Consider the following 12,603-nt stretch of genomic DNA (forward strand, 5'->3'; position numbering starts at 1 on the left):
TTCACAGCCAAGCTTCTTTCTATTCTGGGTCTTGCATTAGCACATCGTGTTTCATTTAATAGCTTAGTTCTTAAGAGACTCACAAATTGCTGATAAACAATACTGGCAGACTTTCACTTCGTACTTCTTTATACTGTTAACAAAGTAGATCACGTTTGAATAATATGTTGCAGAAATTTAAATGAAGTGAAGTCTCAAGAGCTTATTGTTAACTTACTGTGTTTAATTATTGCAGCACTTGCAGCTATACTTACTGCTTTGTGGAGGTTCAGAACATTATGTTCAAGGATGTAATTTATTATAATCTGCTGCATTGGATTCAGAGGGTTGGTAGGTGTTTGTACTCCAGCTAGACAAATGTTCTGCTTACAGTGTAACAATATGTACTTACCAAAACATCTGTCAGCTGCTGTCAGTGTTTCAACAAGTTGATTTGGTTTTCAAGTTTGTAAGTGCTGGAAGATTTTTGTCAGCCTGCAATTATTGGAAGTGAGTCTTGGAGGGACTCCGGTTTAAATATGGTCTTATAGTTCTATAACGTTATGGTTTGAGGAGATTTGAGTAGATGAGACTAGTAATACTGCTGGGTTATACTTACTTTTAAAAGCAAGTGATTCAGTTGTCTCTGCTTGTAATCCACTAACCATGTGTTGTGGCTGTTTTAAGAAGAATGGAAAAGGAGGTCTGTGTTTTGAATGGTTTTGCAATGAGATGGAAACTTAGTTTAGTCCTATTCTTTGGGGTTTCTGCGTTACCAAGTAGAACAATATTTTTCCAACCTGGAATTCTGTTTTTATGCATGTAGTGAAGAGAACTGGTAATCAGGACAGCAATGTAAGTAATGCTGGAGTGTTATAGAACTGAATTGTAAACCATAAACCACTAAAGCATCTGTTGTACCTCTCAAAGAATTCTTGTGCTGTAGGTAGAATATAATCAGCTTTGTCTTATGAACATACCTTCTGCATTCTCTTTGAAAAGCTCTTCTGCTTTTGTCAATTCTAAGGCCTTCATGTACATTTGAGGGGGAAAACTAAATGCTTTTGAATAAAATATACTCCATTTTTTCTTGGTAAAACTAATGTTGATACAGAAACTATTACAAATTTTGTGAAGCAGACTGATTATTTGGGGTGGGGCATCCTGTTCTCATTCAAAGTCTATTTTTAAACTTTCTAAAGCTAATTAGTCTATGGTACATATGTCTTGACAATGGAGTTTAATTACATTATTAGTTCTAGTAGTAGGTAACTATGACAAATTATGTGAAGGTAGTTCTATATTACAATAACACTGAGTTTATTAATTTGTAAAGAGCCATACAGTAAGTTAGTAGTTTATGATCTGTGACATAACAGGATAATATTTTAAAGACTTTTCTTGGGCAGAGTTTGGTAACTTGGCCTAGCTGGATGTACTTAAAAGGATAGTAATAGCATAAATACCTGCTTTTTGCTGTGCATGTGTGTTTAGTAATTGTGGTATGTACTATCTCTGGTCATAGGTGAGAGAAATGGCTGCTACCACGCTAAGTGGTCTGCTACAGTGCAGTTTTCTCACTATGGATGGGCCCATGCAGACGCATTTTGAACAGCTGTGCAAGATGAGGTTACCAAAAAAACGAAAGCGAGACCTGGGTTCAGTGGTGGATACGATTCCTTCTGGTGGTAAGAAAATTGCTTCAGACACTAAAACCATGCATGTCAATAGGAGGTTAGGAGGAAATAAACATTTTGTGCTACACTTAAATGTTTATTCCACAAGCACTCCAGATGGAATAGGATTTGTCCTGTGGTTAAGCAGAATTTAGAAAATTAGCGTATACCCAGAAAACATAGGGCCTGTTGCCCGTGCAAATTTTTTTTTCCTTCTTAAGCATCCATAAACTATGATGGCAAATTACTTGTCCTTATCTATCTTACTGTCTATTTGTGTGTATGTGGTGCAGATCCTAATCCTTGCTAAGTGCTTTGGGAGTTTGATTTACTGTGTAAATGGTGAATAAGAATACACTACTACGAAAGAAAGCAAATAATTTTTTGTTATGTATTCCGACGTTGAACTAATTTATTACTTTTCCAGAATTAAGACTAAAGAGATTTCTCTATTTACAGTGTACACAGTTCACATAGTTGAGAATGCAGATGATGAGGGATAGCTGTTTCCTCAGTAAATAAACTTCCTTAATTGCCACAACAATTTCACTCCTTACCCACCTTACCTTCTGTTTGTTAGCGGTGTGGTTTTTGATTCTAAAAAGACCCACACACACGCAGACACACAAAAGAACAGAAGGGAAAAAAAAACCTTAATTAACCTTAGGAGCTTTGGCATCTGTCCAGACATATAGTGCATCTGAGTCACGTTCATTTGACCCAGAGGGACTGGGTTTCCATATTGTCAAATAGTTCTGATATTTGAGAAAACATTCTGAATGCAGAAAGAGGAAACAGTGAAGATATAGTTTATGAACTATTTACTGAGAAGAGATATTAGTGTCTGTATGTTATTCTAATTAGGTCACCTCTGTTTAATATATAGGTTCTCTTCAGTCATTGCCATCAGTTAAAAATAGCCTTATTTTCACTGATAACCAGTTTTAAGTTTGGCTGTGTCCTGTGTCATTGAGGAATGTCTTAGACAAGATTGCCAAATGTAAGTTAATATCCTGCAATTGCAGATTTGGTTAAGCGCCATGCTGGTGTGCTAGGACTTAGTGCGTGTATTTTATCAAGCCCTTATGATGTACCCACCTGGATGCCACAGCTCTTGATGGATCTCAGTGCCCATCTTAATGATCCTCAGCCTATTGAGGTAAAAATACTTATATCGCTTTTCTATTTAATATAAAACATCTAAAATATGCTTGACTCATTCTAAGTTCCCCTAATAAATAAATGTGAGGCTCTTAAGAAACTTAGTTTCTGCTGCTTTTTATTACATGGTTCCAAATACTTTTTAAGTCATGGGCTGCTTTTAAGCATTTTTTTGTGGTAATTTTGTTCTTGCTTTCAAATTTAAAGCATAAACTGAAAGCTACAAGAACTATATCTATAATGAGAAATAGTCTTTTTTTAATTAAAAATGTCACTTTTGTGGATGCTATTCCAGAAAATGCCAACCCCAACAAAAAAAATCACTCAAATTTTTAAAACAAGGTTTTATACGCAGCCCTAAAACTGTTTTTAATGAAAATAGTTACCTTTAATTGTTTGGGGGTTTTTTTCCTCTCTTTGTCTATTCAGTTTTGTTGACCTTTGCAGTGTTAACCAGGGTAGTGAGCTTATGGCTGAAGAATTCCTTAGATCTAACAAACTTTGCTATGGTGTGCTTTACTGAATCAAGGAACTGAACTGATTGGACTTTTGTTAATTTAAGAATAATCTTAATTATTTTAATAAGAGAAGATAGTTTTCCTCTGATTTGTTTGTTCTGTGCACGTTATGTGATTCATCCACTATTTCTCATTGTTTGAGACCCAAACTCTTGGTTTGAAATACCCAAGGAAAAGGAAGAGGGGGAAATACTTATACTTTATAAATATCTATTATTTTTTTCAAACTCAAAATTATATCTCAAAGAATCCTTTTTACAAGAACATTGGAGTCATGACACCAGTCAAAAGACTTTAACTAAAACTGTAAGAATTTAAAATACTGGGGAACTGGGCTGAATTCTCCAAGAGCCCTTCTAACCTTTGTAGCTGCTCGAACACTATGCTCTACTCAGCAGGGGTTTTTTTGTTGTATTCAACATTTGTTTTGTCATGGAGCTTAAATCCATAACTGATACAGATCAATACTGATTGTTTGCTGTGCAGATGACTGTGAAGAAAACGCTGTCAAATTTCCGGAGGACCCATCATGACAACTGGCAGGAGCATAAACAGCAGTTCACGGATGACCAGCTACTAGTGCTTACTGACCTCTTGGTTTCACCATGCTATTATGCATAGATAGGTAAGATTATTTAGACGCAAATTGACAGAAACATCAGTCTTATGAAATCTACTCTAGCTCTCTAGTCTAGCATGGAATAGAGAGGAATCCCTAAACCACAGGGAGAATGAAGTCCCTTGTACCTCCAGTGGTCTGTTCAGGATAGATTTACTTGGTTAAATATTGCACATTTTTTTGTGTGTCCCTGTATTACATTAGTGTTTTGCTAAGACACTTGCACTTTTTTTCTTGAATATTGATGTTCCTGTTCTCCATTTTCTGCCAGTTGGCTGCCTTTTAAATGCCTGGCAGTTTCACTAAAGGCAAGGTATTTGCTGCTTTGTACTTCTGATGCCTCTGAGGACTTTAGCCTACCACCCAGTCCAGTATATCATCTACATCTCGTGCTGAGGAATGACTGCTACCAAACTGTTTCCTCTTCCACATTATGGCTTTGCTACCAGGTTTCTTAAAACAGGCATGTCTCCAAAGAGTGAATCCATTCCTGGAGTTTCTCTTTGTTATGCTACAAAATTCTGATCTCTCTTGTGTTGTGATGTTTGTGACAGTATTCCAAGAGAAATTTTAATGTATATTTTCATGTTTTTCTGTGGTAATAGCATGAGGCAATAATCTTGTTTTGAACTCTTTCTTCTTTCTTTTCAGGTTTCTCCTGGAAAAACGAGGATGTAGGAACCTTTCTGTGAAATAAAGGAAACTCAAAGAAATTTATCACATAGAAAACTTTGTGTTGGAAATCCTGATGCCTAATCAAAGCCACTTTTAAATACAGACATAAAGACCTGGTTCTATTCAAAAAGAATTTCACCTCCCCAAGGAGCCCCACAGTCTCCTTGTAACTGCACTTGCAGGGCCTGATCATGAGCTTATTGCAAGACCCTTGTCATTGGCCTGCATTACACATCAGTCTTGTTTCTGATTTCTTGCACACAGTGACTTACACTGCACATTTCTTATCTTTTTTTTCTGACCCCTCTTCCCAGCTTTTCTGACATCAAAGACAATGCAGAACCAGAGAGTGCTGCAAACCAGAATATTCTCAGTGAAATTCTCCAGTTCTGTTGATGCAACTTCTTACCTAGTCAGCATACAATGCCAGGAACCTATCTTTCTCAGAGTTTATTTTTCACTACTTGGATTTGAGTGCCCATCAGGTGACAGCCTCGGTATCATTCAGTCCACCTCAGGGCAGGATTGCCTTTTTGTATCTTCCTTGTCGAAATGTAAATAGCTGATCTTCTCTGTGCAGTATAGATGATGGCAGGACAAAGTGTGGGGAGTGAAAGCTCTTACTGCCTGGCCAGGTCTTCATACGTAGCTTGACCACGTGTGGAATAAAAATCTGTGATTATCAGCGTATTTTTAAGGGCGAAAGACTGGGTATTTCCATATAATTAGAGCCCACAGATAAGAATTTATGGACTATCAAGTGATGGTTGAATTCACAGAATTAAATGTATGCACAGTCTGAAAAGGCACTGAATGGCTGACTATTTTTAACAGCGTGTTCTCATAAAGATTGTCACTGTTTGAGCAAGTATATCTTGTTAGAAGATTGTGGAAGCTCTGTATTTTTTGCCTGCAGCTTTGTTCAGAGACTGGTATCTATTGGCTATTTAACAACATGTTTAATATGTGTTACATAGTTGTAAAAGACTGTATAAATTGTAGAGGCATTGCATTGACAAAACATTGTACAGTTTGCAACCTTTTACATAACACCATTGTGAGATTATTTTGTAAAGATTCATACTTAGATGTTAATACGGTAGTAGTTCTGGCTTTTGTATCAAATCAAATGCCATTATTAGTTTTTTAAATTATTTTCTTTAACAGAATATCTCTTTTGTGTCTGAAAGGCAGAGGTTTTGTTTTGGGTTTCTTGTATCTCATTATTACTATGTCTCATTCAGATTTTAATACAATACTTGTGGCCATCTCTAAATGCTGACATCACATATTCTGGTGTGATAAGTTCATGGAATGTGAGGTACATTGAAATAATTCACAAACTGGTGTGTGTTTCAACTTTCATGCAACCCTACAGGAGCACTGATACGTTTTGAGTGATCTACCTGCTGAGTGTGTGACTCATTCCAAACTTCAAAGCACAGCAGTGTTCCCGGTGCAGTATTTAGTGAGTGTCAGCACACAGATGTAACCACTGTATAGTGTAGTGCCAAAATTATTATTTCAATTGTGTGTGTAGTTTAAGACCCAATAAATGGATTGTTTGTAACATCTGCATTTTTTTTTCTATTCCTAAAGCTGAAATCTCTGATTTTGAGAATATAACTTAATGTTGTTTACTGTGCTCTTGAGCTTTTTGTATGAGGCATGTGTTTATTGTGGAATTTGGCAGTGAGTTAAGGCAGCATTAAGGATTAATTAGAAATCTAGTTCTCTGACAGTTGGGAAACTAACTTTTGTATTTATGTAAAAATATCTTGCGCCTGGTGAGGCTTGCCAAAGAACTTACTAACTTCTGAGAAGCACACTTAAAATTTGAGCAACTAGTTTGAAGTGGAGGGGGTTTTGCTGATAGAATTGAAAAAAAAACTTTGAAGTATTTGCTGCAGAGGATCGTCTTTAGAGTATGTGTTGGCTGATTAACTGATGGAACAGATTGTGATATGTGCTGTTTTGTCTACACCAAGAGCAGCCAACTATAGGCTCTGCTGCTTTTTTTTTTTTTTTTTTATCTGGACCAGCTCTGCTGCTTTTTACTGCAGTTGGGAGTTTCTTTTCTTACGTATCTATGGTCAAAGAGTAGCTGGAATTGGTTGCAATGTTGAGGATCCAGCACTCTGTAAAGAATCATTCTGTCGTCAGAGCTATGATGGCAAATAAGTAGGTGGTATTAATTCACAATAGCTGTTTATAAATCATCAATAAATTACTTGATCCAAACATATCACCCAGAACTATTCAAGGTACAGTTCTATAGGATAAAATAACCCTATTGTAGTGTGAACAAACTTGTACTAATTGACTTTTTGAGGGTGAAAAATTGTTAGTCTCCTACTTTGAGAATGTAGAAACAATTTTGAGTTCAAGTAACACGACTCCATGCCACTTTTATTGCCTGACTTTCCCCAAGCAATATACATGTCTGGAGTTCTGAGCTTTCAATCACTTTTATGTCTTACACTGTCTCTTCCCTAAAGCCTTAGAGATGAAACTACTCTAATATCTCAGTTTGGAGAAGGAGACATTGCTAGCATGAGAAGAGAGAATTTTTCCCCTTGAACAGTAAGGGAGATGGAAAAATATCTCAGAGATGGTCTGGTAGCCTTGATAACTGTAGTGACCGTGTGTCAGTCTGCATAAACAATCTCGGTGACCACCACTGTTTGAAGCACCAAAGAATAGCAATGATATAAGGTGGAATTAATTTGCTGGGTTTTTGTTGTGTTGTTTTGGGGTTTTTTTTCCCCTTGGGTTGTAGTGATTTAGTGTTTAGTGACTGTCTTGCTTGATTATTAAGTGGACTCATCTCTCATATTTCTGTAACCGAGTAGGTATATGTGTGCATGTCAAAACCTGCTGAAATCACAGCAGAGACATGATGCGTATTTTGATAAAAATGCATAAGAAAATTATCAAGTAGGCGAATAAGACTTTAATTTGTGCTTTTGGGTGACACCACAGACTCAACATTCGTGGATTGTGTTATTAATGAGTTCAGCTAATCTGTACATGGATTTTTTTTTAAAAAAAAAAAAAAACCAACAGGAAAAGGTATGAAGGTCATTATTTCTGATGAGGTATATTATGACTGTGTTCCTTTTATGTCTGTGTATCTATGCTCTCATCCTTTTTGCTTTTTTTTTTACCAGGCTGCTGGGAGTCCTGTGCTTGGTACACATGGATGATGTCTCCTGTCAGTTTTTCACAGTTGGGCATCCCCAGCATCCCACACTCCATTCAGTCTTGCACTTTCTTCCACAGGTTCAGACTTCCTAGAATCCTGCAGGAGAGGCTCCAGCTTCCTATTCCCCTGTGCTGTGGAAAACACAATAATCTGGAAAAATGTAAAAGGGGGAAAAAAAAAAAAAAAAAAGCCAATTTACCAATAAAAAGTTTTGCTGGCCATTGTCCTTGCAAGACTTTAACCCTGCTGTGAATTACCAGCTAATTTGTTTTGCATTCTCACTGGCGTTGTGCAGTAGCTGGAAGGCAACTTCTGTGGATTTTCCAATTACAAAGTATTCGCTGTACAGTCACGTTGCTGCACAGGCTCTGGAGGACGGGATTTCCAGTAAGGGGGGGGTTTGGAAATTTCACCTGAACCTGATCTAGACTTCCTGGTTGTCTGCAGGCTAGAGCTAATCATGCTCCAGGCAAGAGGTTTGTGATGGCTAATCCAACGATGTACCCAGGGCTCTAGCGCAGCAGTAATTTCACAGTCTACTGCAAGGAATTGGAGGCTTGATTACAGAAGAAAACTAAACGGTGTGGAAGATGTAGAATGTTGTTAAGCTGTTTAAGCCAATGCACACAAATCACAAGCATGTTGTAGTTGGCTTGCACTGAGGGTTTTTTCTCTCTTGGTCAACAGGTGCTTCTCAGAGCTATTAAGAGAGATTTAGAAGGGAAATTCCATGAGCTGAGAGGAAAAAAAGGTTAGTATTCCCTCCCTGGGAAGGAGGGTGACTCTTAGTAAAGCAGTCTGGAATCAAGAGTTCTCTCAGCACAGATAATTTTGCTAATAAACTTTGTAGGCAATAGTGGAAGCTTTTATCTTTGATTTCTGATGGATGAGAGTGCAGTGCTTAGAGGAATTAGCTGCATACTAACAAGGCAGGCTTACTCAAAGAGTGAAAAGGAGAGGGAGCCTTGCTGGCTGTGATCCTTTTCCAATTCTAGGTTGTCTTTTTCCTCAAAACACTTGTGGAAGTTCAGCCTACTTTCCCTGCTTGGGCTCATAGTACCCTCACTGCTGCAGGTATTTTGCGTACATTATCATTTCTGATTAGCGTACTTTGGAAAAACAGCAGTAAACCTGGTAAATGTGTGTTAGCAATAAATCTAGCGAGATTAGCAATAAATCTAGGTAGAAGCCTAGATGACTTCACTCAGGATTCTGTGAAGAAATTAAAGCTTTTAACTGATACTCTTCTCTTGTGGCTTTTATTTCTATTTTTCTGGATTAATTTCTGCCTTTTATTATTCCAGCATCTTTCCCCTACAACTGTGTTGTGAAAATTGTAAGGTACTGCTCTTAGGCTGAGAGGGGGGCAGGTTTCCACAATTAAAAGTAATTTCCAGTTTCTTGTGGTAAATATCTGCAAAACTTGACACTGCTGTAAAAAAATGTCTCAGGAACACAATTTCTCCTTATGCTGTAGGAACTCCAAGGCTGAAAAATATTTGAGGAGCTTGATAGTACTAGAAAGCGCTGGGGTTTTTTATTAGTTTAAGGAAAGGTGTAAGAGTGCTGTAAAGAAAGAAAGAGTTAATATCCTAGTATCTTGTGCAAGGTGCTGCACAAGTTTGTTGCTCTTGTACTTCCTGCCTTGCAAAACAGACTGATTTCTTCCACTGCTCTTCTTCACTGCCCCAGATTTTGGCAGTTCTTTTAAAAAGGGACAGGCCGGTGAGATGCTTTGCTGTGCCAGAGGGACTGTGCAGTGTTTCGTGTTCCCATGGAGATCCTTTTTGCCTTGGCTTGTCCCCTCACTCCCCAAGTACAAGCCCTGTGTTCAATGACCTGCGCTGGAGCTCGCTGCCTCCTGCCGCGTTGACGGGCTCTCTGCTGAATGCCCACGGCCATCCGCAGCGTTTCTCAGTGTGCAGCACCAAAATGCTATCCAGCTTGCGCTTTTCTGCTGAAGTGTTTGAGGCTCACAGGCTGTAACGAGGAACACATTTTCCTTCATTTCAAACTACAGTTAATAACCACCTTTGCCTCTTATGGGCCTGCTAAACACTGCGTTAATGAAATAAGTGACAATCTAGACCTATTACTAATAGAAAAATGCAGACTTTTGCTATTTTGCACAGAACTAGTTCTAAAATAGCTACCTTTCTGTAAGGTCCAAGTCTTACCATTTTGACTCCTAAATCCATTTCTCAGCATCTCGGGTAAGGTTTTCAAAAGCATATAAGAAATCAGAGTCTCAGTCTTACTAACTCCTTTAAATCCCAGAGGCTTGCTAAAAACAATCCCATTAGGCCTGTGCAGCCTTATTTCTGTATGTGTGCTTCCACCTGCTAATCAAGTAACTGGGAAATTAAGAAGTCTTAACTGTGGTCATCCAAGGCTGAACATTTGGCCAAATAACACCTGGAATTACATAGACCTTCACATACACCTCCCAGCTCTCTAAAGGACTCCTGTTTTGCAAAATGTGTTACTACTCCTGTGTTTGGCAAGTAACACCACAAAAATTGTCATAGCCTAATGTGGACTCAGGGATTAGACATAGCGTACAACTAAAGTTTTTATGCAGTGAAGTGTAGTGCGTTACCTGCTCTGAAAGAGCATGGATGTTGTCTGCTCATTAGTTTCATGTGAAGAGAACAATCATCACTGTTTCCTGAGTGTTAATCCCTTTGAAGTAATTCACTTTTTGCATTAGTCTGGTATTTTGTCAGTCTTGTTTCATCACGCAGTCCAGCATGCTCTGATGTTTATAAATAAGAAAATTGAAGGAGGGAGATCCCACCTTGTCAATGAAATAATAACACATAGTTAATGGGGCCGGGATTCACCCACGGAATTCAAATTAACGGTGACTTGGAGAACAAAAATGTAAGCAAGAGTGGAAGTAAAAGTAAGTGATAGCCAAGCTGAGAGAGAACATAACTTCAAGCCACAGGGAAGCCATGGACGACATATTTTGTTTTTTTGACCTTCTCCTTCCTGTGTGCAACTAGTTTAAGAACAGAAAAAAGGGCAAACACACCTGACCTACGTGCCCAGGTTGCAAGGCACTGTTGCAGCCTGCTCTGATGGCGGCTGGCATTTCCTTGCCACAGACCCTGATGCCAAATCTGGACTGATTGCCAGCTGGAAGGGTGCTTAGCATGCAAAGCTCATAGCCTGGGCTGCTGTGGTGAGTCATGGGTTTACTAAAAAAATTGCTCTTAGTTTCAGAAAGAAATGCATTGAAAAATAAACAAGCAAGTAGCGCTGACAAGCTTTCAGATGTCAACCTAGCACTCTTGTCCCTGTCTTGATGCTTCTACAAAGCACCACTATGCTTCCACATGGTTGCTGGGGGTAGATTATTAAGATGCTGTACAGATTAATGTGTGTGTATATATATAACATGTAGAAATGTACAGTGTAAGACAAGTGTCCACGTGTAAGTCAGAAATACTGGGTCTGCTGTATTTTCATGGTACTTTTTTGCCTTGTCTGGCTCGACTTTCATCTCTTCCAACTGCATTTGCAGTGCCTGACATTGAGGTCACTTGGTTTTGTCTGCCTGTGATAGCCTATGCTGGCTCGGAGAACATGTGCTGAGCGTTTCCCAATCATCAAGCCCATGTAAGTTATTTCAAAATGATCCCTTGAAGTGCTCAGACATCCAATACTCTCCATCATGGAGAAAATGACAACTACTGCATCTGAGATAGTAGTTGGCAGTAAACAGATAATACTGATGTCCTACCCCTAGCACTACAGAGATCTTTTGCCCTAGATCCCGTGCTTTGGAGCTCAGACATGCAGACAACCAGGGCATCACTACCCTGCTGAAGTTTGCTCGGGAAAGCAGTGCAGAATTGCCGGCAAGGGCGGATGCAGTGTGCAGAACACTGCCTGAAATTTTGGTGACCAGCAGGTTTTGGGTTGGGGCAGGTGTTTGGTGCTAACGTGGAGGGATCTCAAAGGCTTGGCTACCCAGCCGTTGACCTGGTATCAGGGTAAGGGCAGGGCTGTTGCAGGACTTGCAGCAACACCACCCGCTGCCTCTTCTCTGCCTCATGAAAGCTTCAGGCGTGTCCCTGGCCACGCAGCCAGCCTTGCCCTGCCTGGCCCATGTCGCCGGGACATGACCCACGTCCCTTTGACAGCTGATGGAAAGTAACGGGGAGAGACTTGGTCTCTCGGAAGGAACGGATCCAAACCAAGGTGGATGTGGCTACAGCGCCTTGCACCAAAGCAGAGGGCAAGTCGGGGTCTGCGCCGCTGCTTCTTGGCGAGCTGGAGAGGCAGGCGCGGCTCCGGAGCCGAGCGAGGGAGTGCAGGAGCCGGTCCGCTCTGCCCCCGCCTGCTCCCGCGGCTGCTGCTGCCTGGGGGCTGCGCCGGCCCTTCCCCGGGGCCGCCGGGCCGCGGGAGCAGACGGGCAGGAGTGCGGCTGCCGGGCTGGCAGGGCCGGGCTGCGTGCGCGCCGGGCCCTGTCCCCGCAGCCGCGCCTCGGCCGTGACTTCAGCCGCCGACCGCCAGCGCCACGGCTGAGGTAGCGGGGCGGGAGGCGCCTGCGGGGCTCCGGCGCCCGCGCCGAGCGGGGAAGGGGCCGCGGCCGGACCCGGGGTTGGCGGGCGGGCGCCATGGCGGGGCGAGCGGCGCCATATCGGGGGCAGCCCTGAGGGAGCGGCGGCGGCGGCGTGCGTGCTGCGGGGCGGCGGGCGGGCGGTCGGGCCGCCCCCGCCGCGGGCCCGCCTCGGCCGCGGCCGCGGTGAGGCGGCGGGC

The 12,603-nt window shown here is 41.0% G+C and overlaps 1 protein-coding gene across 1 annotated transcript in view; it reads left to right on the plus strand.

Moving 5' to 3' along the window:
* Positions 1-6,198, plus strand: part of PSME4 (proteasome activator subunit 4) — a 70,649-nt gene extending 64,451 nt beyond the window's left edge. The window contains exons 44-47 of the mRNA XM_075413631.1: positions 1,505-1,667; positions 2,681-2,814; positions 3,821-3,959; positions 4,605-6,198. Of these exons, the coding sequence (XP_075269746.1) occupies positions 1,505-1,667; positions 2,681-2,814; positions 3,821-3,955 (432 nt within the window). The 3' untranslated portion in view covers positions 3,956-3,959; positions 4,605-6,198. The remainder of the gene's footprint in view (positions 1-1,504; positions 1,668-2,680; positions 2,815-3,820; positions 3,960-4,604) is intronic.
* The last annotated feature ends 6,405 nt before the right edge of the window (positions 6,199-12,603 follow it).

This window comes from Opisthocomus hoazin, chromosome 2 (assembly GCF_030867145.1).
Source record: "Opisthocomus hoazin isolate bOpiHoa1 chromosome 2, bOpiHoa1.hap1, whole genome shotgun sequence".
NCBI classification, from domain to species: Eukaryota; Metazoa; Chordata; class Aves; order Opisthocomiformes; family Opisthocomidae; genus Opisthocomus; species Opisthocomus hoazin.